Source organism: Parasteatoda tepidariorum, chromosome 7, assembly GCF_982258835.1.
Source record: "Parasteatoda tepidariorum strain Cologne lab strain chromosome 7, Ptep-v5.0, whole genome shotgun sequence".
In the NCBI taxonomy this organism is placed as follows: domain Eukaryota; kingdom Metazoa; phylum Arthropoda; class Arachnida; order Araneae; family Theridiidae; genus Parasteatoda; species Parasteatoda tepidariorum.
In genome coordinates, this window is record NC_141761.1 from 14,971,405 (window position 1) to 14,998,829 (window position 27,425).

A 27,425-nucleotide genomic window follows, 5' to 3' on the forward strand; every position below is an offset into this window, starting at 1 on the left:
AGCCGATAATATTGAGAAGCTGTCTACAGATGATGATTCAGTGCGGTATTGATCAATAATTCATGTCTTACTGATTATATTTTGTCTTGCAGCAAATTTAGCAAAAAATAAGTGTATTGTACAAATATGTACTAATATAATCACCTGGTTATCTCATGTAATGAATTGAATGTACACTGAAAGTAGTTAAATACATAATCAACATTGTCTCTAGCATACATTTTATTATACAAAGATATATAAATACAAAAAAATATTCATAAACAATACAAATATTACACAAATTTCTATTTACATTTAATTTTAAAAATAATAAAGACAACAGAGAAATAAATATTCTTGTCAACATAGAATCACTTGGAATAGCATAGAAGAGTACTGAAAAACTTCAATATAACAACTGCAACAAACAATGCTTGACTTTTTCAAAATCCTGAAAGAGAAGATATTAAAATAAAAATTATGCAAATCATATATTTTAAGCAACTTGAGTATTTTTGTAGAAATGTGCTTGTAAAACTAAAATTTTTATCTTGAAAAGTTTTTGTTTTCATCATTTCATTGATAAATTTTGACTGATCAAAATACATATTGTAACACCATGCAAGTATACACCTGCCTTATAATTTAGAAAGATTTTGAACACAAAATTCCTTTTTGAATGAAATTATTGATTATTGACTCACGAACCCATTAAAATTGACACCTAGTACAGGAAAAGCTGACTGTTAAATGAAAAGTTATTCAGGGTGTTCACTTTTTTATTTTGTGCACAACTTTTCTCAGAAAATATTTAACTTTCAAAAACATACTGTTTTTTTTCCCATTATTTATTTAATGGTGCTCAATTTTATTGCTTTTAATATTTAAAATAATTATGATATTCTAATGTAAATTATTGTTTCAAGGAAAGGTATAGAAGAAAAAGTACTTCTAAATATATATTACTTACATACATGAATTTATCAATTGCATTTCTTTTTCGGTTTATTTTTATGATTAAATTTGTTATTGGATTCCTTCGACAAAAAAAAAAAGTCAAAATTTACAACATTTTTCATATTAAAACAATAATACGTAATGAAATTGAAACCAATTCAGTAATAAACGAAAAAAGATTGCTCAAAATTTGCTAGTTAAAAAGGCAAATAATTTTCCAATACTGTAACTAATTTATATTTCAAAAAGTTTTTAAATTACTTTAATGGTGATGCTTTGAGAAATTCATAAGTTTTCCTTACATAAAAAACACAAGAGTTAGATAAGAATAATCGCAGATTTGAGCAAGTCACGATTTCCGTAATGTCTCTATATAACTGGTACAGATGTAAGACAAAAAATGAAATGTTTACATAAATATTAATAACATTGTTTACATCTCTGAAGAAATTTCCTTACTTCACTTTTTTTTTTATTTATTTAGTTGCTTTTTTAACTAAAAATTTTTCTTAAATACTCCATTACTACGCCTACTACGGAGTTCTCCCTTGAAATAAAAAAGCGGAAAATGCTTCCTCACAGAAAAGGGTACATCGAATTTTTAAAGGGCTCTTAATTAACACAATAAATATTTAACAAAATGTGTACTATTATGTAGTGGCTGAATTTGATTCTCAACGACTGTAAAATTACCATCTTATACTATTTTACATGTGTATTTCAAAAAGTAGTTCTCACCCATTATCAAAATGATAAAAATTTGTGAAAAACTCATAATTAACACCATAAATATTTAACAAAAAGTGTACTATTATGTAGTAGATGAATTTAATTCTCAACGACTGTAAAACTACCATCTTATACTAATTTACATGTGTATTTCAAAAAGTAGTTCTCATCCATTATCAAAATGAGAAAAATTTGTAGTTTACGAAAAAAAAGATATGCTAAAAGAAAACCATTGTGCACACTTTAAAAAAAAATTTACTGTAAAACTTGAGATTTTTTTTTATAATTTAAACTAAAAATTATGAGAAAAATAAATATTTAAAGGTACATTTAAAAAAAATATATATTTATTTCAAAAAAGTTTTAATATCCCTTAATAAACTTATTGATACCAAAAAGAGAAACTTTGAAAAATTTAACCAGGTGAGAAAAATTCTAACAAAGTAAATATTTGTAATGGTATCAAAATCAAACCTATTAACACGAATAATTTTTTAACAGGAATATTAACAGACAGTGTCATCAAAGGGCAGTGAGGAGAGGTGGCCCTTATCGAGGAAGTACACTACATACTACATGCATTTTCATTTGATACAGAAAAATCAGTTGCCATTTTCTGTAGATTAGTATAGCAGGTGTTACACATTAACCACTTTCAATATATACTTTTCAAATTCTAGTAAAAAAAAAACTTTGCTATAAGACGCACACATCAATGGTCACAAACGAAAAGAAACAATCTAATCTAATGAATAATTCGGAGGAAAACCGGACTGAAAATATTTAAACCTGTTTGATTGCCAGAGGACAGGAAAGTTAAAAAATAATCTTTGAAAACTTCAACATTTCAATGTGCAATTAAATTGGTTCTGATGTTTTTCATCTTTTTTAACTCATAAGAAAATCGTGAAATTTCTATAACTTTTTTGCTTCCTTCGCACTTAAATGTTGGTTTAGTGATTCCTATTGCGTTGACATTTTAAACTTCTGTTTCAAGAAAACTTTTTTTTCGAAAAGGTGTATTTTTGCCAAATAAAAAGATTTTCTACTATTTAAGAATAGATAAATAAGTGAAATGTAGGTGTTATTAACATTATTTTTAGTAACCATAAATTAAAAAACTTTTACGAGGCATTTTACTTGCTTGGACTAAAAAAATTTTCGTATTGCAAAAAATTGTTCTACCAAATAATGTCTTAGAAGGCATTCAATATTGTACAGGTTAGTTTCAAGATGCTTCAAATCAGCATTTATTTTTCTCTCTTTAACCTATATATTTTTTAGCTATGTTAACAAGGTAGGTTTTTAAATATGATTGTGTTTGCACAATCAAAATCTTATTGTACATAATAAAATTTAAAAAAAGTATTTCATATACATTAATAAAATTTATAAATAAAACACTTTTTTTCATTGAATAGGGGAGAGAACTATTAAAATGAAAATAAATAAACTAATAAATCATGTAGGGAATGGTTTCGCCCTTTCAAGAATGGTGTGGTATAGTATGAGCTGCTACTACCTGGCGATTCCATTATGGGCGATCGGTATAGGCTACAATTGATTCGTTTGTGCCGTGCATTAAGAGAAAAACAGCCCGAATATGAGCAAAGGCATGACAAAGTTATTCTTCATGACAACGGTTGGCTTCATGTCGCAAAAATTTTTTATAAACGCTCAAGTGGGATATTTTACCACACCCGGCGTATTCGCCAAACATTGCTCCTTCTGATTACTGGTTCTTCCGACGGACGCAGCACGATTTGGCAGGTCACCGGTTCACTTCCTTTGTAGAAATCGAAAATTGCCTCTTAACTTGGATCGCCTCAAAAGAAGAGAAGAGATAGAATTCGAAAATTGCCTGAGAGGTGGGAAAAAGTAGTAACCAACGATGGACAATACTTTGATTAATCTTTTCATTAATTTTGTTCTGAAATAAATGGATTTTTAACCACAAAAAAAAGGACTGTTTTAATTTGTACTCCCAATACATAATTAATTATTTTATTGAGCAATAAATGCATACTAAAGGCAAAACAGGACATTTTAAACCCAAATTCTAAGTCCTGTTGTCCCTTGGGTCCTTTCTGTTTTTCTCTTTCATTTGAAAAGAGAAATGAAATTTAAATTTATTTTTTTTTAAATGTGCAAACATTTCTACGTAATTGTAATGATCTGCATCGTTATTTTCAGGGTGGCCACTCAAATCAGATTTCAAATTTCTCTGATTTTCCCAGGTTTTCCAGATAAAAATCTTAAAATTTCCAGGTTTTTGTTTCTTTTTTCTTGTAAAGTGTAGGATGTGTACAAGAAAAGTTTCGGTATTATAAAATATTTTATTCAAAATATTATTTTTTTAACATATTATCTTGAAAAAAATTATTTATTTTGACAATTTTCAAGATTTTTTATTTAATTTTTAATGTTTTGGTACAAAATTTTGAATCAAAAATCATTAATGCAACAATTGTAAAGATTTGTTGACAAACATTGCGGTTAGCGATTGTAAAAATATGTGATTGGTTGGTTTGCTGAGAAAAAAATAATTCATAGATTTCTTTGTATGGGAGTAGAAAAGCTTTGAGAAAAAGGGTGCAATATAAAGTCTATTATTATTAAATTATAACCAACTAATTTTTGGAGAATTAAAAATACAAAATCAGTAAAGTTAAAAATACAAAAACATTGTCAAAATAGAAAAAAAAATACCACCAAAGCATCGGAACAAACTTGAGCCATAAATGGATTCAGCCCAAGAACAGAATTTAAAAACAGAAATTTCCTAATCCCTTTTTCCACCTCCACCAGAATCTTTCCTAAATTGAACAGTCCCATAGCGGTCAAAGGTTTCTACATTCGTTCAGCAACCGTGGCAGAATTTTATGTGGCATTCTAGTTTAACAGAGCTGTAATGGAGCAAATTTTGATGCAAGCAAAGTATCGCTAAGTTGATAATATTTCAACTGTTTGGCGATACATTTCCGTTTAAAAAAAAGTGGGTATAATGGATGAAATGATTTAAATTAAAAAAATTTGTAAATAATTTAAATTGGTGAAATTAAAAAAATGATCAAAGAAAAAATTTCCAGCTTTTCTTTAAAATTCCCTGATTTTTCCAGGTTTTTATCCAAATTTCCCTGGTATTTCCAGGTTTTTTCCAGTATAAAAAAAATTCCCTGATAATTCCAGGTTTTCAAGGTTTTCCAGGTGGGTGGCCACCCTGTCTGTATCTCTGTTTTATTAATTTTTTAGCTCCTAATATTTATCCTTTTTTCAAAGTACTTTTTTTCAAGGGAGGAATCATTTGAAAAGAATGCCTGGAGGTAGTTATCTTAAAAATCTTTTACAATTTTTATACATTATTTAATAATAATTAACACAGATACATAAATAACAGAATACAAAAAAGGACAGTTTTCCTTGAAACTTAAATAAGTTCTTTTCTAATTCATTAGAATATTGTGGGCAATCCCTGGAAAATAGTACTTGAAATAATTTGGAGACATGATTTCACACTTAATAGTTTGTAAATACTTAATAATCATTAAAGAAATTCCTGGCTTTTGCTAATAGAAATATTAAATAAACAATTTAGAATGTTTATATCAAAATGGACACATCTAATTATCGAGAAGAGACTAAAACCACAATGAGAATGAAATGGAGGAAACAAAATGTCACAAGACTTCAAACTACTAAAAAAAAAATTAGTATTAAAAGATCAAATGCCTTATGATAATTAACCATTAAATGAAACTTTTATTGTTTTGAGGAAGTACTAATTAGTGTTAAGCATAGACTCGCTCTTAGAGGCTGACTCTAAATTTAAGCCTATTTTATATGTGTTAAAGATTTTATATGTAAGATTAAGCTAAAATTTGTAAAGATATAAGACTAAGTAAAATATGTTTGAGATTAGTATATTGAGATCACTTATTTAAAAATTAGCAAGTAAATAAAAACTACGTCATTAGCCTGAGTATGGAAAATGTTTCCAGACAATGAGTCTCAGCTAGTTGTCAAGCCCAGCTGGGACTCATCTCCAATAAGGATGCATTAGCTTCTTATTATGAAATACTAGAATGTAAGCAGATCAAAAAATTATTAATAATTATTACAAATGTAATTATTTATTTTCTATTTAACAAAGATAATGTACATTATGATGAGTTCCGAACTTAATAAATTAGATAAAAGAAATAACTGACAAAAATATAACATTTGTAATCTTTGAAATCTCTGTGACTTATTAATTATCGTTAGAATAAATTTAGAAAGCTTCTCCTAATATAATTTTAAATAATTTAATCTTAAAATATTTTTCAATTGCTACAAGAATTATACTGACAGAAAAAGAAATTTATGTAATTTTCACAAGCTTCCCACAATTTTCTAGAGCTAGATACAAATTTAAATTTCTGCACTTGATTATTTATTAAAATATCACATTCCATTAAATTACAATAGAAGTATTTTGAACAATTTCAAAGAAGTTCTAATTAAAAAAAAGTACACATAAAATCAAACTCTTCAAAATAACTAAATACTAAAAATAATAAATAAAAAAAATTAAACAGTTAAAACAAAAAATTTCAGCAGGTATGCTGGTAATAGTAGTAATACTCTTATTCACATAAATATCTCTTCTTCAATGTTTTTTTTTTCTTTTTTTTTTTTAATGTAGCAGAAGATAAGAAGCCATTAATAAAATGAAGAAATTGAAATTTTCAGCAGTTTCCAAAATATTTCATTTATTTTGTTGTCAAAGAAAAAAATCTGTAAAACTTAAATCTGTAAAAAATAAGTAAAAAATTAAATAAACAAATAAATGAATAACTAGAAAACAAAGTAATTGGTAATTTGAAATAAAAAATTAAGTCAAAAAATGCTAAATAATATTGCCTTATTATTTAATCCTTCATTTATTAACTTGAATAATGTAAATAAATATTTAAAAAAAATATTAAATATAATATTTAAAAATAATGTCCCCAGTAAATAGGAAATTTATTTAAAATATTACTTTACCAGATGTTTTGGACTCATATTATGGAGATTTCGTTCAGCATTTTCACTGTCACCTCTGCCTTCCATTCTTGCCAGCAATAACTTCGATGCATTGTTCTGTGTAAAATAATACACAATAGGTTACAAAAGTAGCTAACAATTTTTTTAAACCAAATTTAAATCCATTAACTTAAATCTAAAACATTGCATATTGGTTTACTTAAAAAAAAAAATTTTATTAAAAAATGGAAAGGTTAACAACAAATTACAAAAACAGCTACAGTTTAGAACCAATTACAGGTTTTATTATTCTAATATTACATAAGTTTATAAAGATAAAACATTTTTTGTTAGATTAGATGAAATATACAGAAACCTTCAGTTCAAGGACTAAATCCATTCGTTTTCCCATACTGTAGTAGTAACTACCTGGCTACCACACTGTTTCCTAATCAACCAAGGAACTTAATTTAGAAACTATTAAGGATATTACATTAGGTTGGGTTTCAATAAGAACTATCTTACACAGGGTTACCACTCAAATCTGGGAAAAAAATTCCCTGTACATATTATACACAATATATTTTAAGTGGAAACAACAATTACTGTGCTCTTGTGTGAGCTATATTGGGCTAACTATTTTTATTATATTTAATTGCTGGAAAAACAGTGAACATACTTAAATAATGCTTTAGCAAATGAAATAATTTAGTATAGCTGAAATATAAGGGTGGAATATCCCATAGATTACTCTTTGAGGAGTCACCATTTTTTAAAAGACAAAAATAAGAAACAAAATTCCCTGTATTTTCCCAGTTTGTAAAGAAAAAATCAAAATTCCCTGCATTTTCCTAGTTATTTTAAGTGATTTTTAAATTCCCTGTATTTTCCAGGCTTTTCCTGTGGAGTGGCAACCCTGTTACAATCAGAGAATGATAAAATCATTTCTCTCCTTTCTTTTGGGATCCTGAACAACAATTATACGAGTCCTTACAACATAGGATCTAAATAACAGTGAGAAGCATTTCAATTATTGATTTGAGAAACATTTGCTTTTAAACCACTTTAACCAATATTTTAAAAGCTGACATAGTTGTTCAACAGAAACTGGTCAGATTGTTCTAATACAACCAACTGAAATTTAAATCTTGGCCCTGAGAAGTTGTACAATATTTACATTGCACCAGAGCTGCATAATGGGGGACAGTCTGGGAAACATCACTGAAGATGGTTCAGAAACACGCCATCACAAGTTTGATCCATCTGCCCACAAAGTTTAGCACATTATGGTAGAACAGTTTAATAAGGTCACTTCTCAGGCTGATCAAAGTGGTTACCCACTTGCTCAGTGAAGCTTGACTTTGGTGATGTACAAGTCTTATGATCAGTTGACTGTGGGATGGCTCTGAGAAGTACATTAACCAATAATTTCAAAAGTAATATTATTCTCACTTAAATTGGTTCAAAATAATTTTTCTTAAACTTAAAGTATTTAATATCAATAAATGGTATATGAAATGATGGAATACTTAAAAGCACAGTCACTCCTTAATACAAATAGAAAATTGTTATCAAGGATATTTTCTTTACAAAATTAATTTAATTTATTCATTTTAAAACTAATTATATTGGATTGAAAACTTTAAAAGAAAAGAGTTGGTTCAGTATTAGAAAAATAAAATTTTCTAATACTGATTTTTGGAGAGGACCAATTTTTACCACATGAGTACACTAAAACAAAAGCAAATACAATGTGTAAAAATAAACAATAAATGTAAAGAAAATAAATCAAAACTATTTACTTGATTTTCATGGCATGGTCCTGGCAATATTCAGTGAGTGTTTCTAAAGTTTGGTTAACTAAAGCAACATTGTGTTCATTACCACGTTTATATAAACTTGCCTTCGTGTATGTCTGTCCGGGTGGAATTTTGTAATCGATTTTAAACTAACTTCCCGACTAGCTACAAACTTCAAATTTAGCACACAGTTCAGAATTGGATGACAATGCATGAAAATGAAGAGAAAAAAGACATGCAAAGTAAAATAAAATTAAAATTTTAAAAAAAATTTATTTTCGAGATTGTCTTTTGTTGTCGATTCCATTATTTCAAATTATTACGTGTCAGGTGAAAAGATTTTTGTTGTCGGAGTATTTTTATTGGCTGAAAATTCACGTGGTAGGATCCAGTTTTTCCTCATTCATTTCCAGATTGTTTTGGTTGTCATCAGCATAAAACTAATGAAAGTCGCAAAGGTATTGTTTTTCTATAAAGATTTTTGTATCCCTAATTTAAAATAAAAGTTCTATTACTTTAGTAGTGGTCTTGTAGTAGTCTTGACTACTCTTGACTAAGAAAAATAATCTAAATAAAAATATATATTTTTAAAAACCACTTTTTTTGTAGTGAAGAATAATAATTAAAAAATAATAATTTTTTAAAAATATAAAATAAAAATTAAAAAAATCATAGTTTAAAATAAAAAAATTCAAATTAAAAAAATTCAAAATAAAAAGTAATATTTTTAAAAACCACGTTTTAGTAGTGGAGAATAATAATTAAGAAAAAAATTGAAAAACGAAAAACGTGGGGCTCATGAAATACATAACAGTACATATACACATTTTCTTACTCATACACATGCACAGCCACATATACATCCACATACATATGCATATACAAAAGCATATTCCATATTCAGATACAATTACAATTACTGATATACATACACATATTCTTAAAAACACATACACACACTAATATAACATTACTGTTATGTATTCATGCGCCCCACGTTTTTCGTTTTTCAATTTTTTTCTTAATTATTATTCTCCACTACTAAAACGTGGTTTTTAAAAATATTACTTTTTATTTTGAATTTTTTTTTTATATATAAACCTAATAATACAAGGTCTCCTGTAGTACTTCCACATATACAATCAAGGAACATAAGAGTTTCAGATACAACATTGTAACTATTTTTATCGGTTTGGTTTCTCAAGAAATTCTAAAAATAAAAGAAATTAAAGATCTTTAACAAAAGCAGATGGATATTAAATATTGTATTCAATTTTTCAAGTTTTGATTTTAAAAAAAGGAACAGATAAAAACTAAATAGTCATAAGTTATGTAATTAAACATTTAATTAAAAAAATTTAAATAACATTTTAAAAAAAACAATTAAAATAGTGCATAGTTGTCTAAAATAATGTTTTAAATAATAAATTTTTTGGGGGTAGTTTTTATTTGCAAGATGCAAACAAAAATATTTAAAAAAATATTCATAACTATGCAATGCTTATCCACTCTTTAAAATTATGATAATAATTAAGGATGTCGATTATAATTTGGAAAAAAAGAGAGAAAACTAATCGGTTTGCACAACACATACATTTCCTTTCTTAGACTTAATTTAATTTAGTATAGGTTTCTAATTGTTAACAGTCTTAACGAAAATATCAAAATAAATAATAGTAAATAATATCAAAATTAAATTATTAAACCTAGTTATCATTGTGAATCCACACAACTTAACAGAATTAAAAAAAATATATGGTTAAATGTGATGAAAAAAAGTTTGCTTTACATTCAGAAAAATGAAAGATGCTTTAAAACTTACAAAATACAAGAGGTTTCATAATTAGAACACTAGCATGCCATAATAAAGACAATTTTCGATACAAGACTTTGGTTATAATCTCCACAAAATAAATTGTACTATATTTTCAGTTATGTCAATGGCCACAGTTATACCAATTGTGGGTATTGTATACAAATAACCAACACAAGGGTTCAACATAACTAAATGATGACTATGAAAGATGCAAGGAAATCTTTTTAAAAAGTCACAATGCATATAATTATTTGAAGTCTCTCACAATATAGTGAGTTGTTTCAGATAAAGAGTGAATAAAAATGTAGTTCTTTACAATATATATTTGAAGATAAATAAACACACTGCAACCTGTAAATTTAAAATAAGTGAAATATTTAAGATAATTGATTTACTACTTCAACAGCCTTTTTGGATAAAACAAACTTTCTCAACTTCACTTTGAAATTTAACTATAATTACTAAATAAACAAAACTAAACACCACTCAATCTATAGCTACAAAGCTACATCCAAATTTAATGAGCTAAACTTATGTCTCCCGTAAAACATATTAATACTAAATAAGGAGCTAAGGAATATTTTTAATTTGAATTTTTACTTAATTTATCCTTTTTTTTCATTAATAATCTGTGCTATGAAAATGTGCACTTACTTGCAAATCATAATTATGGTTTTCACACAAGAGTTGTAAGAATCTTAAAATAGGCTGCATCAGAACTACTTCTAGGGAAAGTTTGTTTTCTTCGGCATCGTTTGGTTTTTCAGCCTTTTCGGCTAAAATTTCTTCAAGAGCAATGTGGGTATGAGCCCCTAAAAAGAGTTTGATACAAAACTATTAGAAAAAATATCAAAATTTTGTGAAATAAATGTCTTATAACATATTGTTATAAATATAACAGAAATATTAAATGAAACTATTTTAATCTTATATTCTATACGCAGACATTTTAACTTAATTAGTATCGATTTGAAACAATAAATATTATTGACTGCATTCATTGATTACTGTGCTTTAATCTCCAGTATTGTTTTTTTTTAACTCTTAATACTGCCATTCAAAACTAAACTAAACTCAGTGACACAACAGCCCATAAAGGGCCAAGGCCTACTGTGCCCATCTCAGTTTTCTTAACATTGGGCTCAGGGGTGCAGAAGCAAGATGTTGCGGCTAGGTGGTCAGTCGAATGCGAACCCCCCAGTGTTTAGCCCCCAAGCATGCTTGGTACTCATTTATCTACCCACTGAAAGGATGAGTCAACCTTGCCCGGCCCGAGGATCGAACCCAGAACCTGTGGCATGGGAGCGCGAAGCTTAACAGAAATTAAGGGATTGTCGTGATGATGACTATTGTTGAAAAGACAAAATGCAACACAATATGATGAAGTAAAAATAACTAATTAGAAAAATATTTACCAGGGTATCTGTTACATTTAATAAATTTCAAATTCATGACTTAACGAAGTTACTATTTTCTCTGACAAAAACACAACAATAAATTTAAAACAGCATTATAAAAACATTTATTGAAATGTTTTATAATGCTGTTTTTCACTGTCATTCATTTCAATGTCACTATTTCAATGTCAAACCAAAGTTATTATGCTCTGCCTCTTCATATTTATAGATTTTAAATTTTAAAAACAGTGTAAAGAAAGAGTTGAAGCCATAAAATAGCTGAAAAAATACAAAAGTGAATAATTTTTTTCTTCGGCAGAATTACATTCGAAAGATACTTTTCTTGTTCATAGGAAAATAAAAGAATACTCCTGAATTTTCTGTTCACATTTCGGAATAAAAAAATTTACCAATTACTGGCTTGCCCTCAGGTAGAATTTTAAATTGATAAAATAAAAATAATAACAAAAATTCTGAAATCACAGAAGTTTCAAAGATAATTTGCTCTAGAAATGATGTTTTTCCTTTAATTTTTTGAAAGAACACCATAATTTTTATAGAACACGATAAAAATATTTTATATTTTAATCAAATATGGGAGTGGTGAGTGGGAATTTTGTTACAAATTCAGATATTCGGAACACTATAAAATTGGGTATGAGAGGGGTAAATTCCATTTTAAAAATTTAATCGGCGACCTAAATCCATGACTTTTCATGATTTTTTTAAAAAAAAATTAGTTAAAATCATGACAAATTTTGCTCAATACCAAAATTCATGACTTTCCAGGTGCACGGATACCCTGTATTTAAAAAAAACCTGGTAGATTCCTTATTTATATCAGATAATAATATTACAGGTGTTATTATGCTTTTATAGAAACTAATAAAAAATAGCATCAGCAGAAATGCAGAATGGATATATAAAAGCAAAAAATAAATATACATTTAAGAATATTACAATAATATAACAAATAAATATACCAAAACAAAAGTTTTATCTCAGAAATTTTCTAACAGATAAATAAATAGCAATAATTATATAATTGATATGTTTCATAGAATTATTATTAATTATTCTAAAATAAAGAATATAATAAGAAACACCTGTGTGGTGACCTGGTGAAAAAGAATAGCTTCAATGTAGCTCATACATGTCGTAAAAGGCGACTAAAGTGGGTACCCAGCGTCCGGGGATAGGAAAATTTACCCTGCCCCAATTTAGGGCATACGGGTAAATGTTTATGTAAATCCAAAGAGATATACAAATCATAAAATACACAAGATACATAAAAAAATGGCAACAGCCCATGAACATGGTGGGCGAGTAAGATAAATATTAAGCTATAGAACAAGAGAGAAATTTAAAACCAGGGAAAAGCCCCAAAACAAGTAAAATTCTAAAAGTAATTTAACATCAAATGCTAAAATGAGCAATTTCAAAATCTATAAGAAATTAAAATTTGGGTGAAATAGTAAAACTTTAAATTTACGAATCATATAAAACTCAACAAATAAAAAGCTAACATCGTAGTGTAGATAGATAAGATGATAAAAGCAGGTGTAAAGTTTTAAAAGTTGATAGTTGAAATCAATAAGTAAAAAGTTAAAATGTTGGCACGATGGAGGGACAGTCTAAGTTCAGAAGTAATAGTTCAAGTATTATAGTTTACGTAAAGTCTAAAATGTTCTTTAGGGTCACTTTGATGATGTATTTGATAGTATTTCTGCAGGCCTGATTAGAAAAGAGTTGATGTTCAGTATTATTATTTCGAAAGTCAGTGCCACGACGCGTCTGGAATTCCAGGCAATCAAGTAATAGATGTTTAATATCCTGGAATTCACCACAGAAGTTACAGTTTGGGGATTTCCCGAAAAGGCAGTATTGATGATTACCAAACACGCCATGGCCTGTAAGAAATTGATTTAGGTAAAAATCTGCCAGCAGTCTGGTGACCCTTGGATCTTTAAAAAATTTAAAAGTTTGATGTCCCTTAGTATTGTTTGTCCATTCGCTTTTTCACCGTGTCATGACACATTCATTTATTATCGACTTGACCTGTACTTGGGTTAGTTGGACAGTGAAATCCACTCGGTCGAGACTGATGGCTTCCTTGGCTGCCCGATCCGCCTCCCCACATGAGCTCTAGTCCAATTAAGAGTAATACCTTTATGCCATAGCTTTTTAATTGCAATTACCGTCGAGTTTTTGTGAGTTGGGTCAGCTAGGGCATCAGAGTCCGGGGGTATAGCTGGGCACACTGCCCCTGGGGATTATATCAGGGAACTGTGTTAGGGGTTGGGCGTGGGGCCAACTACCCCACCCTGTAAAGGACCTCCAGTTCAGAAACCTCAACAATGTGCATATACCGGGCTCTGTTTTACCCAGACGACTCTGCATGGGAAGGGATAACCTTGCAATAAGCTAGACCATGACTATAAGCTAAATATCCTTGCAGTTCAGGAAATCAGATGGTTGGGAAAAGGCGTTTTTGATAAAAAAGGGAATGCAGGGTATATTACAGCTGGCATGACAAATCACACCATTTTGGTGTTGGCTTCATTGTGAACAAAAGAGTCAGTAGGGCAGTCATTGACTTTCAGGTTATAAGCATGAGACTCTGTAAAATAAGACTGAAAGGAAGACACTACAACATAACCCAGATTTGTGCTCATGCACCGACTGAAGAGAAAGACTATGCGGAAAAGGACTTATTTTACGACCTGTTGATGAAGAGCTATAATTCCTGCCCTGCACACACAGGACATGAAGATGGTAATTGGAGACTTCAATGCTAAGATCGGCAGAGAAGGATTTGTTAGATCCCATGCTGGTGATGAAAGCCTTCACTTTGATACTAACGGAAACGGACAGAGAGGTTTTGAATTTGCTGTGTCGGAAAATCTGTTCCCAAGCACGGCATTCCCACATAAAGATATACACAAGCTTACTTGGCTGGCCCCTGATGGGTTAACTGATAACCAGATGGATCATATACTTGTGGACACGAGACACCATAGCAATGTGATGGACGTGAGAAGTTTTAAAGGAGCGAATGTCGACGAGACAATGTCCTTGTGATATCCAAAGTCAGACTCCTATTATTCAAGAATTTCTATCACAGGAGAGAAATCAGAGATTTCAAACCTGACATTTCTAAATTAAATGATCAAAACATTCTTAAAGAATATAAAATTAAATTCTCCAATTGAATTGGTGAACAAAAAGGGAAACCAGGCTTCACTTTTGACTGGTACACAATAAAAGATAACATTTCGACATCTGCACGTGAAGCTATCCCAGATCTGGAACGACGAACCCGAAATGAGTGGTTTGACAATGATTGCAGAAAGGCCACAGAAGACAAGAACAAAGCCTATATGCTACAAAAGCATCATACTCACCAGAATTTCATGCACCAGATAAAAGAAAAATTTGGTTCACAATCAACACACTTAAATAAAATAATTAAAAAATATATATAAAAAGAATAATTTAAAGGTAAATAATAAAATATAAAAAAAAAAAGTTGTGACAATCTGTTGGGAAAAAGAATATAAGAGTAATTCAAGTAAAGTAGGTTAAGCATGTATAACAGCTTGTTTTACAACAAAAGTTTCAGTAATCTGCAATAACATAATTTTTATAGTAATAAAAAAATCACTTGATTGACATCTTTTAAATAAAAAAAGTACAGTACACTCTCGATTATCCGGTTTGCGGATTATCTGGTTTGTGGATTATCCGGTTTGCGGATTATCCGTGCTCATTCTGGAATCACACGAAAAATATAAAGAGAATCATTTTAAAGATTAAAAAAAATTTTATTCATGAAGTTACAACACTACCAAATTTTTGGAAGCAATATTCGTTAGTGGATTGAAGTATATCGAAAATATCAGCAGCATGGTCAAAGGTAAAATCGTCTACTTTATCACGATCTTCGAGAAAGATAATATCGCTAGATGAGCAATCTTCTTCAGATGTTCAAGAAAAATATGATAACAGTATTCTCGAACAAGCAAAAGAAATCTGAGGTTTCTAAATTCTTGACGTAGAAAATTTTGAAGATTTCAAATGCTAAAATGGCAGTGATTCAAAACCTTATATACTTGGGTATTAAGGGTATCAAACATGTAAAATGATTGGTGCTTTCAGACGCTATAGATCGACGGGAAGCCGAATCAGATAGTGATTGAATGAATTGTGAAGACGTTGAATAGAATGCGAAAAGCATCCTTTTGCATAACGCGCAAAAGTCTACATGGTAAAGAAGAAGAAAAAGTTCATTTTCGGAAAGGGGATATTAAGCACTTTTTAAAAACACCCAATGAAAAAAGCACCCTCAAGGGATTTTAAAAAACGAAAATAAGCACCTTTAAGCCCTTTTTAAAAACGCTACGCACCATGTAATAATAATGAAAATCGAAGGGAAGGTTTGTTTAATATTTTTCTGAAACTTGACATGAAACAAAAAGAAACCAATAATTTGCAATGATGACAAACTTTGTAATCTATTAGTATAATAAAAGCAGAACAATGAATAAAAAAAACACACACTTGGTCGTTATCAGAACTTAAGCTTTCATAACTATTTATAATAGGAACAAATAAGAATCAATAGTTACTGCTTATTTACTGCCCTTGTAAGTAAATAGTTAAGACTAAACATACCTTTTCTCCATAGTCTGGGTCTAATGACATCATTTCTTTAAAAGTTTGCAGCACTGTAATGCAAAGTTTTTCCTCTTTTTTCTCCAACAATCTTTCAGTTTGACATATAAGTCTAAACAGCAAATAAATAAACTATGTGAGAACTAATAAAATGTCGAATAACTGATAATGTATTCATAAAAAATTTCAAATTAGGAGTAAGCATTTATTGAAGGAAAATGATAAAACAATAGCATTTGGTATAAAAATTCAATAAATCAATTAAAAGTGGTATCTTTACCATTTGCATGTACCAAATGTTTTTGAAAAACATATTTCTTTAAAAAAATTTGGGAAATTTAGTACATTATACAGAGTAATTGAAATATGGAGGCATATTAAATTGAAGAAAGATTTATTTAAGAGATGCAATAAGTTTCCTGCCCTTAACTTAAAGCAATTTATTTTTTAACTTAGACTTGCTATAAATATGTTATAAGTTTTATTACTCTATAACTTAAATTCTATGATTATTGCAAAAATATTTTTCCTAATATGTTACCCTTGTATTCAAGAAAAGTAGGGTAATCTTTCTGCTGGTAGTAAATAGAAATAATGAATATTATGTACAAAAAGAATTTTTAAAGGCAAGCGTCAGTCTTTTAAAAATATTTAGTCTAGTGTTTGCTTATTTTAGTACTATATCCAAGCATCTAAATTTATTATATTGATATTGAGATTTGTTAATAGCACAAAAACTGTTATTTTTTAAAACTCTTTCCGATTTTCGCGTTGCTAATGATTTATTTTATGTTATTCTCATGTTTGTGAATAAATAAATTTAATAAATTTTTCACAGGAGTAAAAATTCTGTAGTGAATCTATCATAAAAATAAGCTATCCTCTAACGTAACAGTTCATACAAATAATAATATTTAAAAGAGAACTGTTTAAATAGTTCTTCAGACCGGAAAAAAAATTCCGCATTGTTTACGCGAAGGAAGCAAAATAAGAAAGGGCAATTAGTTATATATTAAGAAATTCTCTATCCAACTACAAATGACTAAATCATCTTGTTAAACATATAAAAAACTTTAATAAGACTAATTAATGTAAGAAAGAAAACTAAGACGCAAAAGTGGCATAAGACTCATTAAGTGATGTGCGTGCATGAGCCATTTTATCATAAGATATTTTTAAAAAAATACTTTTTTTTTGTATTTAAATATATATACATTACCAAGTACTGAAATGTAATTTATATTATTTTGAAATGAAAAAAGTATATTACAATGAATTATACATAAACAATAATGCTATAAAGAAAATTAATATTACTGAAAACGAAAATGTATTGATGCAATTAAACAAGGTATGAAGAAAATTATACTTTTTTTAAAGAACTCAAAATTTATGGCACCACATATAAAGGTCTAAATCTACTACCTTGCAAGTAGGTTTTAGACTTTTAATTGCTTTTTCGTATTAATTTGCATTAATAACTAAAGCTTTAAAGTCTAACGAAAAAGAAAGCACAAAGAACGATATTTTTTAAAAATAAAAAAAACTAACTTTCTAAAAATTTACTGTACATTTCAATTTAATGTACATTTTTTGTTTTTAAACTTAGTGAATAATTCCAAAATTGAACCATTTTATTATAAAATGCTTAACAAAGTCATAATTTATCCTTTCGAGTAGCCATAATTATACAAATTATTACAATATACAGTCAATTCGCTATAACTCGAAGTACAATAACTCGAATATTACCATAACTCAATTTTTTATGAGGTCCCGACTCTTTTATCTTCAATTTCATGTTAATTATTCTCGAATTTTACTCTCTTTAACTCGATTTTTTTTGTGGATCTTTTAAAGCAAGAAAAAAAACCTAGGAGCGGACATTTTGCCCCTTCCTTTGCAACACACGAACAATGTCTTTCGCACTCTTCATGGAGAAGCTAAAGCTGTCCCTCTTGAAGTATGTGAACAGTGGTTAAATGAAACGTTACCAAATTTACTTCAAGGATGCAGTTAAAATGATGTTTTCAATATTGATGAAATGGGTTTATTTTTTAAATGTCTTCCAAATAAGACTCTGATGTTTAAGGAGGAAAACTGCTCAGGGGGTAAAATGAGCAAGGAACGTTTGACTGTCCTAGTTGGAGGAAATGCGTCTGGGACAGAGAAATTGCCCCTTCTTGTTATCGGAAAAAACCGAAATCCCCGATGTTTCAAGAATATAAAAACGTGTCCTTTGGATTACAAGTCTAACAAAAAGTTTTAGATGACATCAGTTTTATTTGAAGACTACGTAAGAAAATTAGATCGGAAATTCTTCGCTAAAAAAAGAAAAGTGATACTCTTTATGGATAAATGCACAGCACATAGTGATCTACCTAATTTGAAAGCAGTAAACTTGCAGTTTCTCCCACCAAACACAACAGCAAAGTTGCAGCCGATGGACCAGGGTATCATAAAGTGCTTCAAACAGTCTTATCGTAAATGGCTTGTCAGAAAAATATAAGCATTAATATTGTAAGCATTTAGAAGATTTGTAATTAATAAGCATTAATTAAATAATCCGACAATATTTTGACCAAAACCGAAACTAACGGTAAGTCGAACTTCCGATTTGTCGAAGTTTTTCGTCAGTCCTATCAGATTCGAGTTATCGCGAATTCACTGTACTAATGACCAAGCCTAGTTGTATAATTTTAAACCATGAATTTTAAAAGGATGCAAATATATTGTAATATATATTCTTTTAATAAGAAAATATATATTCTTTTAATTGGCATTACTTCTTGTTTCTTTCTTACAGTAAAAATTTTCAGAACATTTTTGTACTAATTGTTTTCAATTAAAAAATAAGGAAAAAATAACAAGTATTCTCGAATATTTATTATATCCAAGCAATATAAATAGAAAGCAAGACATTAAAAAGTGTAATACATATCAGTTATATTTAATTTTAAGTTAAAAACATATTTAAGTGAATTATTACATATTTTAACAATTGCAAATATATTTTGATAACAGATACAGTGATTAAGAAATACTTTTACTAAGAAACTTTTAATTAAAAAAAAACTATTAAATTTCATTAATGAATTGATAAGCATAATTGATAAGTGATTGAATTCCACCTCGGTGAAAACCAGAGTTTATAATCTTTTATATAGGTTTCCTTTTATAAATATGAGTATAACTGTTTATAAACATTAATATTCAGTATAAAGATATTTCAGATAATAATTTATAAAATATTTATTTATTTTTTATTTTATTTCCAATGACAATTGAACATCAAAAAGATGACAATAAATCTATAAATAAGAGCAAGCAATTCAGTAGCGTTCCCAGAGAGATTTCTGAGCGAGAGCAGGGCACCTAGACAGGTGAAACAAGTCTATTACCTCGTGGAGGTCACACAATGTACAAAAGGGATCATGAACCACGTTGATGCGACATAGATGTTTTTTCAGGTAATCGTGGCCAGTTCTCAGACGAAACACGGCAACAGATTCCATCCTAGGCCACCGAGGGACATTGAGAATCTGTTTAAGCCATGATTTATTGGAATTACGATTTTTGAGTTCCTCGTGAAAAGAGGCCCTGAAGATGTTCTTTATGAGACTTTTGATATTATAGAAAGGGAGTCTGCAATTAGTTCTGTGTAGGACAGAGGCTCCCTTTTTCGCCAGGAGATTGTAATTAATTGTGCAATTAATTAAAATATTAATTGCACAGGTTAAGTGTGAAGAAAAATACTGAAAATACCCTCACATTTCATACATAGATGTTTTTTAAAAGTTCTAAATCCACCACATGAATCCACCATTTTCACATTTTTTCCCAGCTTCAGTTCCATGAGGGAATAAAAGTTCAGGTTGATGCAGAACATCAACTAACACTAATAACTCTGATTGAACTAGAGGATGGAGTTGATCCTCCAAGAGGGACATGATATCCTGAAGACATCAAGCAAATACACAACATTAACATCTGTGTTTAACAAAGTGAGTCCTTAAAATTTCAAACCTTACAAGACAAATAATTAACATTCTTTTCTAAAAATGTTAATAATTTAAGCATAGATTTTTAATAAATTATCATCATAGTTGGCCAGACAGCCCAATGTGAGCCAATGCCTTCCTCTGAAAATTTCTCCATGACGACTTCCTGATTTTTAACAAATAAAAGAATATAAATCAATCTCAAAAAGAAAGGAAAATATTAAAGAACAGTTGATCATTTAAATAAAAATAAATTACCTAATTAAAAAATATCTTCACGTTCTGATTAAAATAAAATGCCATTTTAACAGCAAAAAAATTACAACATAGGAATGAGAAATTTTCGGAAGTAACAACGTGTTTGATTTATCATGGTTCAAAAAACTAGTAAAATTGGTAAAAAAAATTCAAAGGTCTAAGAATGGATTCAATTTAACACGTATCAAATACCAACAAATTGTTTAAAAAAAATTTAGATTGATAGAAAATTTTTCCAAATGAACATTTACAAAAGGAAAGTATTAACTACTCCATTTTCAATTACAGTAATACATGAATGAGTTTATATCCTTACAGATAATCCCCAGTTCAATTCTCGCCGTCATAGCTACATTTCTTATACATTTTAATGTTTTTTTTAATGATAATGAAGACTTATAAGTACAATAGACAATCTGGTATACTAGGGGGTGCACAACCTGCGGCTCGCCAACCCTCAATGTGCGGCCGTGGCCGTAATCTGAACAAAACAAAAAAAAAATTACTTTGTTTTTTAAATAAAAAAAAATTTGGAAATTTCAAATTTACGCATTAAGTTTTTGATGCACCCAATTACACTCAATGTAGTTTTTGATCGTTTTTTTTTCGATGGTTACCTCTACAGATTTAGGCATAGTTTTGAAAATCTCATTATTTTTAACACATCATTATTACGATATACGAATTTCTAATTTTAGTTATTACTTTTGACGCTCTTCGTGTGCTCCGATTTCATTGTAAATCCAATGACTTTCCGGTAGTTATTGCTGCCAATTTTCACGTACTTTCTGGAATCGCGATTTTTAAAAGTTATGAAACGCTTTATTTCTGCAAACTGAAAAATCTGATCCACTTTTGATCCTTTTTCGGTAGCTACGCATTTCCGCATGGTTTTTTAATTTTTATATTTTAGCACGATATTATTATGAATCGCAATTAAATAATCACTCATTTAGAAAACCATTTCTTGACGTGGTTTATTTGTGCCGATTTTATTGCAAATAAAATTATTTTTCAATCGTTATTTTGGCAATTATTGTTACACATTTCTACAAGGTTTTGAAAGTCCAATATTTTTTTATACGCTATTTCGATACTTTCCTTTCGCATTTAAATACATAAAATTATGACGCGTTTTATTTAAACCATTTTCACCGTATATATAAAGGGATTTTGACAATTTCCTTGGTAGTTACTACTACGTTTTTACCCGCGATTTAAAAAAATTCTGATATTTTTCATATAATTTGACAGCACGCGAGTTTTGGATAGCGCATTAAAATAATTACTTTTTACGTGTTGTATTTGTGTCGATTTTTACATAAATATAAGAGGTTTTCCGAGCGTTTTTTTTTCTTTCCAATTATTGCTACATTTTTACTTCTGATTTAGAATATCCTGATATTTTAGCACAATATTACAACTCTTAAAATCCGATACTGGTTAAATTTTTTTTTTTTGAAATTTAAGAAGTAATTACGTATTTTAACAAAATCGATCCCTTCCTGAAAAGAATTTAAAAAAAACATGTTGTGTACATTTATATTAAAGGCGTTCCCTTTTGCTAAAAAATAATTCAAAACACGTGTATATTTCTTTAGACCCATGAACAAATGCAAGTTTAACATCACACACCCAACCTATTTTTTTTTTTGTTACATGATTTAAAAATCACATGTCGAGTTTCGTATTTACACGTTTTAATTCTTCTCATAATTTAAAATTCACACATCGTAATTCGTATTTATGCGATCTTTAAATTGCGCATCGCATTTCGTATTAACAATAACGAGATTTGAAAATTATCCATCGCGATTCATTTTCATGCGATATAAAAACCATATATCGCGATTCACACATTTTAAAAATCATGCGCTGTGAATAATCTTTTCGCAATTTAAAATTGTACATCTCAATTCATATTCACGCAATTTTAAAATCACACATTGCGTTTTATATCTACGCAATTTAAAAAGCACACATAGTAATTAGTATTTAGGCAATTATGAAATAACACATTGTTATTTGTATTAACGTGATTTAAAAATATGGAAATGAAGAACACCATATAGGACAAATTCCAAAAGTGATTAAGTTATTTGCCCTAATTTAATACTACTTCTGTCGAAAGATTGTTTTCCAGAATAAATTTGGCCAGCTCAAAATTACAGAGCAGTCCGTAAACAAAATTATTAAATTTTTATTTAATGGCTCTAAAAAGCTATCACATGATAAAGTGAATAAAATTATCACAATATTTAAAAAAATTTCAAAATACAGGATAACCATTAAATAATTTTTTAAACCATTTTCTATATACTTACACCATTTCATATCATTCATGATTATACGCTGGGAAATGATTTGTATATTATTAAATTTTAACTGTAAAAAATATAATCAAAATAAGTTTCGTAAAATAGTGTAAATGTTACTAATTGTTTATGCATATGTGTATTAATTGTAAATAGCAAGTGTCATGTTAAAAAAATATTCGCCATAAAAAATTGTAAACAAGTATCTTAATAGTTTTTTATTATTAAGGAAAATAGTTTATTCAAAATTAATGTTTTCTTTCTTTCTTTTTTTCCCCTCAATTTGCCCCTGCTTCATATCATTAATTTAAAATAAATGTTTTAAAGTTTAAGTATATTCCACTACTAAATGCTAAATCTTATTTTCCGCAGAAGGGATTTTGTGTCAATTTTTATCATTTTTAACCCTATAAACTTTCTTTCAATCAAAGTATTTAACTTGCATTTATTTTAATAACTAGAATATTTTTTTTTAAATTTAATTCTATGAACAAATTTTTTAAAGTTAAAATTTATGTTTAAATGGACTTTTGTATTGTGTAATATGATTTAAAAAAAAACATTAATTTTCCCAAAGTTTTTAAATTATTTCAATTTATCTAAATTTTTTTCTGATTAACTGATTCTGATTTTCGGATTCTGTTTTTTTCTTAAGTAATCAGTCTAGAAGTTTTAACTTTAAACATTTAAAAGTATTTAATTTTATACTAAGATATTACAAGGTTAACTTAGAAATAGAATTTAGTGGTTAGAACAATGTTTTTATATCAATTGCTACCTAAAATTGCTGTGAATATGTCTGCCTAAATACTTTGGGTGTTCCATTTGGCATGTGGTCCTTCATTGGTCAATCTGCTATACATGTGGCCCTTCACTCAAAAAGGTTGGGCACCCTTATGGTAGACAAATGGAGACCCATCCCCATTAGGCTGATCATAAGAGGAATTTATTATAATTCACAAGTAGTAAGATATATAGACTATTCAAATATTTGCCTAAAGAATTTCATTGCTTTAATATCCATCTAAATTAAAAGACTTTATTGAAAATTGATAAGGACTAATATTTCAAAAATAACAAAAATAAAGGAACATAAATACATCGAGATAAATAAAAGACTATTTCAGCATGCAACTGTACAAATCTATATGGGGATTTCAAGAGTAGAGAGTCTCATACATAAAACTATAAAAACTTATTCGAAAACAATAGCAGGTGGACATAGCAAAATAGTTTTTAAGACATTAATCGAATTTCTATTCATTTGTACTCAAATAAAAATGAAAACATTTCAAAATTAACAGAACACTATCAGGTACAATGCTTTAACTTCAGTAATAAAACAGATGAAAATTAAACTACTAAAAAATGCAAGAAGCATTCTGAAACTCACTTTGCAGAACCATTATAAGGAGGGTTTAAAGTACCTTCTGCATCTGAAAAAAAGATTCAGCATCAATAAAATGAATGGCAATCAAATTGATTACTGACAAAGGCTCAAACTTTAAAGGTTATCAGATCAGGAAAGAATTTGATAAGTAGAAATACAAGGTTAGCAGAAAATAACTAGTTTGGACCCATTGTTTTTATCTGGATAACTTCATTGAAAATATTTTCTTAATTTACCATTAAATTGCTATTGTAAAGAAATTTTTAGTTTAAATATCTTATTACCAACAATTGCATATGTAAATACTATTTAAATGTTATGCGTGTATACTTCATGATTAAAAGTAGAAGGCAACATTAAGCTTTGGTCCAAACAATAGTAAGTACTGATAGAAAAATTATTTTTATACTACTAAATGCAAAATTATGTTTAAGAGGACCACCCAGGGCCGGATTTACCTATAGGCACACTAGGCACGCGCCGAGGGCCTACGAAATTCAGGGGGATACGAAAAACTTGGGAGAAAAATTTTTTTTAAAAAAATCAAACATAGTGGAATCAGAAAAACAGTTTTGTTTTTCTGATTCCACTGTGTTTGATTTTTTTTTCTTTTCACGATAAATTTCGCACTCAATAAATTCTTTTTATTCATAAATTTTATCATTAGTTTTTTTTTTTTTAAATTCCGTTGATCTTGCCTTGTTCCGGGTTTTAATATTTATGCTAGTGCCTTTTTTAACTATCGTTTCGGTTCGATAATTTTCAAGTGTTTTGATTTAGATTAATAAGTTTTCCTTTTATTTACTAACTTCTATTTTACTTCATTTCTCAAAACATGTAGTGGTTAATCGTAGAAATAATTAAATAGAATTAGTTAGGCAAAGAAATTTACACCAATCATTTATTTTTTCACTACAGTATGTTTTAATACTTATACCACGTTCCTGTTTTTTTTTTTTAAGCTTTGCATTGCTTTAAAAAGAATTATATTATCCATAAAAACTTTTTTTTAAAAAACAGATGGGACCAAAATTAATATCAATGTACCATAAAACATTATAAAAAGAAGAAAATAATAATTTATAGGAAGTAAAAATAATGAGATGCAATCGTAATGCTTAAAACGGAATCTTTTCCCTTCAATGAGAAAAAATACTTTTAAGAATACATTTTAAGTTAGAATTTAATTTGAGTCTATTTTAATAATCCTTTAAAGAAAACACTATCATATGATCATTTGTAATTTCAGAAAAATAATACCATGTGTGGACAGTTCTTTTATTTTTTACTCTGAGTTATGCACATATGTGTAGGTATTAACCTTGAACTGGTAGATGGCTTTATGATTTTAAAGAGTGCAGAGATCTTGGAATTTCGTTTGTCATTTTGATTGTCTATGTACCTGCATCTTCCTTATTAAATCTTTTTGTGAACCTCTGGTACTTGTTTTTCTTATATGTGGACCTGCAATGAAAAAATCAGGTAGATATTTACTCATTAAGATATATTTGGAGCTGGCCACATGCAGCAATTATTCCTTAAAGAAACCTCCCAATCATATAATCATTTGTTCCCAGAAAAATAAAACAGTAACTTTACCAGCTTCATGAAGTCAAAATTCGCAACAGCCAGAAAAAGAGAATTAATCGTTTAATTCAGTAATATGTTTCTACCTTTAGAGTTGTTTTCTAAAACTGATCTTTACGGAATCAAGGGCTTTTTCAATAGCTGGAACACTCAAATAACATTTGGAATTACGTGGTTAAGGTAAGATTTTAATAACCAGTTTTACTATAACATGATAAAAAGTAGGTTTTCAGTGGTAAAAAAAAAGAGGAAAAACAGCGAAAACCTGTCAAAAATTAGCAGCCCATAATTTATTTACATGTTTACTATTTATAGCTGATACAAGTAAATAATATATATATTTTATAGTTAATACTTGGCAGTAATGAATAATATATGAATAAAAAAAAACAATTAAGGACTAAGGATGTACTTAAGCATGTTCATTAAAAATATTATTTTAAACATGTTTGTGACTAAAATTATCGTTTTCTTACTACGTTATCATAGACTCACTTTAATAAAAACTTCAAATTATAAAAGCAATTTTTTAATATTAACCAAGACAGCTATTTTTCTTGTTTAGTACCTTATCCTGTAGCTTATTACAGAAAATTATTAATTTCCGACAATTTTTTTGATGTTGTTGTCCCTACCTGAAAATAGCCAATTTGTAGGGAATAACCCATGTACCATATACAAGCAAACTCTTCATCAATCATTAAAAGTAGGAGCACTCATCCTAATTCGGAACTACATTTATTAGAAAAGTTAATGTCGTAAATTTATTTCAGAAAGACTAAATAATAACTAGAATCATGTATCAGAAAGAGATCAGATTTTTGTTTTGCTGAGTATGCTTGCAGCTGCATATGTCTGTGCGATTTAAAACAAGCTTTGAACTTTCAAATCTTTGTGTAGACGTAGTAGCTACAGGTGGCGCAGGTAGGTTGGTACTTTACTTACGTTGTACTAGAGCTGCACGATGTGCTATTGACAACGAACTGGGAAACATCCCTGAGGATGATCCGAAGACAAGCCATCACAATTTTGATCCTCTGCAGAGGGGATGGCACCCCCGCTTCGGTAGCCAGGCAACCAGCACGCGAAGTCGAGCAATCTACGGTAGAACAGTTTAACGAGGACCAATACCGCGCACCCTCGGTCCCTATGCAGACTGACCCAAGTGGTCACCCACCCGTACACTGACCGCAGACAGTGATGCTTGACTTCGGTGATCTGCAGGGAACCGTGTCTTAACGATCAGTCCACTGCGGGACCTTATCATTTCAGATAAAAAAATTTAAATTAAATTAAATAATGACCGAATTGTGAACGAAAAACAAAATAAGACTCAATTTCTTAAAAATAAAAAAATTTTGATATTCGATAACATGTTTAGCTAATTAACAAATAATATGAAAAGAATATTTTTTAAAAAAATTATTATACTCTCTAATAAAACGAAGTGCTAAATGATTTAAAAAAATGAATAAAATACGCAAATCTTTCAAATTTTTTTAAATAAACAAAG

General features: G+C 28.7%; 1 protein-coding gene across 6 annotated transcripts; it reads right to left on the bottom strand.

Moving 5' to 3' along the window:
- Positions 1-204: 204 nt before the first annotated feature.
- Positions 205-26,878, bottom strand: LOC147806890 (inositol 1,4,5-trisphosphate receptor-like). 6 transcript variants are annotated; one of them, XM_087167383.1, is made up of 6 exons: positions 26,548-26,873; positions 24,329-24,371; positions 16,362-16,473; positions 10,945-11,102; positions 6,697-6,792; positions 205-433 (listed from the first exon to the last, which is right to left on the bottom strand). In XM_087167383.1, exons 1-4 carry the CDS (start codon positions 26,585-26,587, stop codon positions 11,067-11,069), a joined length of 231 nt encoding a protein of 76 aa, XP_087023509.1. In that variant the 5' UTR covers positions 26,588-26,873; the 3' UTR covers positions 205-433; positions 6,697-6,792; positions 10,945-11,066. The 6 variants fall into 6 exon arrangements, 3 of the variants coding, with proteins under 3 accessions (XP_087023509.1, XP_087023510.1, XP_087023508.1); XM_087167384.1 differs by lacking the exons at positions 205-433; positions 6,697-6,792 and adding an exon at positions 9,563-9,684 and having other exon boundaries at positions 26,548-26,869; XR_015435357.1 differs by lacking the exons at positions 205-433; positions 6,697-6,792; positions 10,945-11,102; positions 26,548-26,873 and adding exons at positions 25,647-25,789; positions 25,925-25,956 and having other exon boundaries at positions 15,996-16,473.
- Positions 26,879-27,425: the final 547 nt, after the last annotated feature.

What these genes read in the sequence shown, in the direction of transcription:
- LOC147806890 (XM_087167382.1), bottom strand. Translation starts at nt 26,587, where the DNA reads ATGGTACATGGGTTATTCCCTACAAATTGGCTATTTTCAG. An exon ending in TACAAATTGGCTATTTTCAG is followed by an intron (nt 24,372 to 26,547) that starts GTAGGGACAACA and finishes TCTTTTTTTCAG; the next exon opens with ATGCAGAAGGTACTTTAAAC. An exon ending in CCTTATAATGGTTCTGCAAA is followed by an intron (nt 16,474 to 24,328) that starts GTGAGTTTCAGA and finishes TTTGCTGTTTAG; the next exon opens with ACTTATATGTCAAACTGAAA.